Genomic DNA, 4,726 nt, shown 5'->3' on the forward strand with positions numbered 1-4,726 from the left:
AAACGAAAATATATATAAATATATATATATATATATATATATAAGGTAAAATATCAAAATATACTGAAAAACAACGATGCTGCGGAAAATAAATGCCAAGAGGTACACATTTTTATAAATGAATAAATAAATAAATGAATGAATGAATAAATGAATGAATGAATGAATGAATAAAGAAATAAAAAATTTTAAAAATGAATAAAGAGATAATAGGTAAATATATAAATAAATAGATAAATAAATAAATAAATAAACAAATAGATAAATAAACAAACAATTAGATAATTAAAGAAACAAATAAATAAATAGATAAATAAATGATTAATATAGATGGTGATGACGATGATGATGATGATGATGATGATGATGATGATGATGATGATGATGATGATGATGATGATGATGATGATGATGATGATGGTGATGATGATGTTTGTGGTGGTGGTGATAATGATGATTTGTGGAGTTGGGGTGGTGGTGGAGGTAATAATATGATGATAAGGAGAAATGTTTCACATGTACGTTATCACGAGGACGGCTATGACGTTTTTCATGTACTCCACAGTTCAGCTATCGATGGTAGTAGCAAGTACCGGTATAGTATGATCGAGGCCAATAATGGCTGATAACGAAAATAGTGACAACCGGGAAAATCGTAAACCAACGAAATATGTTCATTCGTGGAAGAGTATATGGATATATGTTCAATGTTGTAAGTAACGTTTGTTGTATCTAGCCCTCTAACTATCCTATATCGGTATTAGGAGTCTGCTACGCAGATCTGTGAGTAAAGCTAGGAAGACTTGTACGTACAACTTGTTTGTCAAACTAGGCCTATATGCCAATTAATACTACTGGATTTATCATTTAGTATTGTTGGAACGTTTCATACGTTATAAATATTAATTTTCAATTTAAGGTTAAACAAACAAGTAGGTTTTAATCCTGTCTTTAAAGACAACTAGAGTAGTGAATCACAATTTGGGGTTTAGTTGACATATAATGGAACATTAAGAGAATTTTTTAGGTCATTCAGTCACAGTCAGAGGAAACGAATGCTTCACTGAACACAGAGTGTCAAGTGCTACCAGGATTTTTCTATGAGAGGTGCTACAGATAGTGAAGTATACTGTGCGCATTTTTTTACGTACTAATTTTGGTTAAATCTCAGGAATTATTCATAATCATCCTTATAGAAATAAAACATACTCCAGGTATTGAAATGCACGCCATCGTGTAGGGATTAAATATTTCGACATTAATTATGTCATCATCAGTAATGAAAAAGTATCCATATTTGCGAGTTTATATGCTCAAGTACCAGAAGTGATTAACCAATCAAAACATTACCTTTAGCCGTCCGTAAATAAACTAAAGATCAAAACATTTATGTCTTGGATTGGGTACCCTTTACAAGTTGCTAACCATGTACTAAATCAATTAAATGAACCTAAATGTATACACAGACCTATGATAGCTTGATAAAGATTTGGCTTAGATTGCCTTATCTCGGAAAAAACAGGTAAAACACTTTTAAACAGGTAAAATTCATAACTATAGTATACGAATCTTTCTCATTTTATATCTACTAAAGATCAAAGCCCTAAGGTGGATAGAAGTTCTATTGTTTATCGTTTTAAATGTCCAGGTTGTAATAGTGATTATATTGGTAAGACAGATAGATGCTTAATAACTAGACTCAAAAAACATTCTTCACGATCTGATAGTGTTATAAATGATCATGTACAAAATGGTGAGGCATTCCAATATGTTTTAGGTTTACAAGAACTTTAAAATCAAAGCATTCTGCTTTACTGTTCAATATTCACAGTTACGTCACCTACTAGAGGTAATGTTTTGACGAAATAATCGGAAGACAGAATGTTAAAATAAGCATGATTATTAAAATAATTATAACTGAAAAAGAATATTTAAAATAAAAAATGAACACTAGACTAAAAGAAATGGAAAAAAAAATATTTTAAAAAAATATAGAAATGGTTATTAATGAAGTTAGAACAAACAAAATATTTGTGTCAACTATCTCTGTAGGCGTGGAATGAATGGATGACTGTCCGCTTAGTAATCTAGATGATCATCTACAGTGAGGAAAAGAGATAACAAGTTAAAAAAGAAAGTGCAAAAAAATTGATGGGAAATTATAATAGAAAAGAAAAGAAATGTCGTTAATAAGTTTTTAAAGAAGGAATTATTTTAAATATTAAAAACCATGTTTGCTTCCAAAAGGGTTAAAATTAAGTACCCCGGTACTTGGAAAAGCAAGGCTAATTGAAAAAAAAGTGTAACATAATAATGTTGAATAGTATCAGTAAAGAAACGAAATGTTGATATTTAGTTTTAAAAAAAATAACAATCATTTTATTATTAAAAACTGCTTAAAGATTAATATTTTAGTTGTATTTTTTTGAAAAAAAAAACATACCAATGAGATAATATTGTATACTGAGCAAATGAGTTTAAAAAATACAAATTGGTACTGTACTAACCAGTTAAATGCAATAACTTATCGTATCTTATATCTTTTTGATTTTGTAACTGTTGAATTGAATGTTCGAATAAAGGTGACATTTGTCATAGAAAGAAAAAAATATCTACAGCAAGAAAAATAATTTTTGCCATAAATGTGCCGACATTATGCTTTTTCTGGCCAGCGATTGCATATAATTGACTCTGACGAAAAGTTTATATCGTAATTTTTTAGCTCCACAATATACGAAAATATAAAACAATAACATTGGTTGGATTGGCAAATCAGTATGTTAGTCTTAAAAGTTAGTCCAACAAACTTGTGGTGTCAAACGTCAAGGGTATGTTTTAAATTTTTATCTCATGTATTTTTGTTCATTGCAGATTTTGTTACCATTGCCTCTATATTAGGAACCGGAATTTTAGGTTTGTAATCATGAATATTTAACTATAAAAAATACAACTGAAAGCCCAATCACACAAGATCAAAACGACAACAAATCGAATGTCAAATGTGTTATAATAATATCGGAAATATTGTTGATGTCGATGACTGTGACCAAACGTGAACTAAATTAATTGTTTTTCGATTCAGTAGGCCTAAACGTGTTTGTTTCGGGTGAATTTAGCTCTCTCAATCTGTGTCGCTCATTATTCCACACGTCTTCTATTTTAATAAGAGGATACTACTTGGATTTTTACTACAGTACATCAAGGGTGGCGCCAGGATCTTCCCGACGGGTCCCATGTCTCCGACGGGGCCCGAATCCCCGAAGAGAAAGTAAGTGGGCGTGCCGAACGTCGCTCGAAATCTCTCGGAAGTGATTTAGGGAACGTAGCCCCGGAAATTGTGACAATTTAGGCATTTTAATGACTAATTTAAACAATTTTAGAGTCTACTGATATGTAAAAAATTTATTTAAATTTTTTTTTTATTTCCCCCCTACGGAGTGTGTTTTCTCCCTGAGGGGCACCCCCTCTCCCTACTGGCACCACCTCTGCAGTATATACATAATGGTGAAAATGGTAAGAATGTTGAAGATTGTTTTAATGTTGTTCAACGTGGTGATGCCTAATGTCATTTATTCATTAACTTTTTATAATTCACTCCCGTGACAGGATTACCGGATACTACTTGGCGGTCTGGGTTTACCCCATTCCTTACATCATTTCTTATTGATTATGTGATGCGGGTAAGCTATAAACTTTTTAAAATATAGACCCCAGTCCCTACACTTGCAAACTAAATGCTCGATTTCATTTAAAATGAATTATTAAATGATTGATTTATATTTTTACTTGAAGAAACTTTATTGCAGTAATAATTGGATTGTTTAGTTAATGAATTCAATTAATAGAAATTATTATTATTTCTTTTACCTTTATCCTAGGCCCTTAGTATCCTCTTCTTTGTGGACTTGCTGCAGAAAGCTCAAGTTTACCTGCTAAGTAATCAAGAGGTAAATTTACTTATTTTTATTTGTCGTTGCTGCAACCATTATCATTATCAGCAATTTCCAAAATGTAGTATTGTTTTCTTTTCATCCAAATCAATTATGATATTTTAAGTAAACTCCGAGTGACGCTAGTTCTATTGTTGGCTCCACTTTTCTTTTATTAATAATAATGTACAAATGTTGTTAAATTATTTCGTTATATAGAATAATCCTGAGTTGGTTGCACTGAATGAGATAAATAATGAAGACGACCTGAATGATTGCCAAAGTGAAGCTTCTACAAATGGTAGCTATCTTAGATTTTTCTTCCATTACTCTATAAATTGCTTTTTTTTTTACTGTTCTATCCAAGCTCCTAATTCCTTACAGAGTAAACGTTACTGTAACATTGGTCTGTTTGATGTTGAAGTGAGTTGTGTATCGTCCTTTATCGACTTTCAGACAAGACTGTATCCCAAATCGCGGGCTTAGGCCAAAAGAGGGAGCTTTTGATTTGTGCGACGACGCAACGCTAGAACGGAGTCACTCATGCATGACCGTCCTACCTGGCGTCCTACGTTCTCTGTATCCGTAGATTTGGCCAAATTGCGTTCCAGATATCTACTCGACGAGGTGACCTTAACGTTCTCGCATGCGCAGATGACTTTTAGTGACGTCATTACGTTCTACGTCCTACCTCGTCGTGCAATCGAAAGCTCCGTAATATAACAACACTACAAACTATAAACCAACGGCGGCTGGGTTTGAATAAATCAGAATCTCAATCTCCTCTACGTTCATTT

At 32.2% G+C, this 4,726-nt stretch overlaps 1 protein-coding gene across 1 annotated transcript in view; it reads left to right on the top strand.

Annotated features, from left to right (window-relative positions):
• Positions 1–541: 541 nt before the first annotated feature.
• LOC117121573 overlaps positions 542–4,726 on the top strand; it is a 14,361-nt gene continuing 10,176 nt past the window's right edge. The window contains exons 1-5 of the mRNA XM_033266816.1: positions 542–712; positions 2,872–2,913; positions 3,607–3,680; positions 3,879–3,947; positions 4,149–4,230. Of these exons, the coding sequence (XP_033122707.1) occupies positions 619–712; positions 2,872–2,913; positions 3,607–3,680; positions 3,879–3,947; positions 4,149–4,230 (361 nt within the window). The 5' untranslated portion in view covers positions 542–618. The remainder of the gene's footprint in view (positions 713–2,871; positions 2,914–3,606; positions 3,681–3,878; positions 3,948–4,148; positions 4,231–4,726) is intronic.

This window comes from Anneissia japonica, unplaced genomic scaffold, assembly GCF_011630105.1.
Source record: "Anneissia japonica isolate Jap-2015-1 unplaced genomic scaffold, ASM1163010v1 scaffold3217_len398964_cov164, whole genome shotgun sequence".
NCBI lineage: Eukaryota > Metazoa > Echinodermata > Crinoidea > Comatulida > Comatulidae > Anneissia > Anneissia japonica.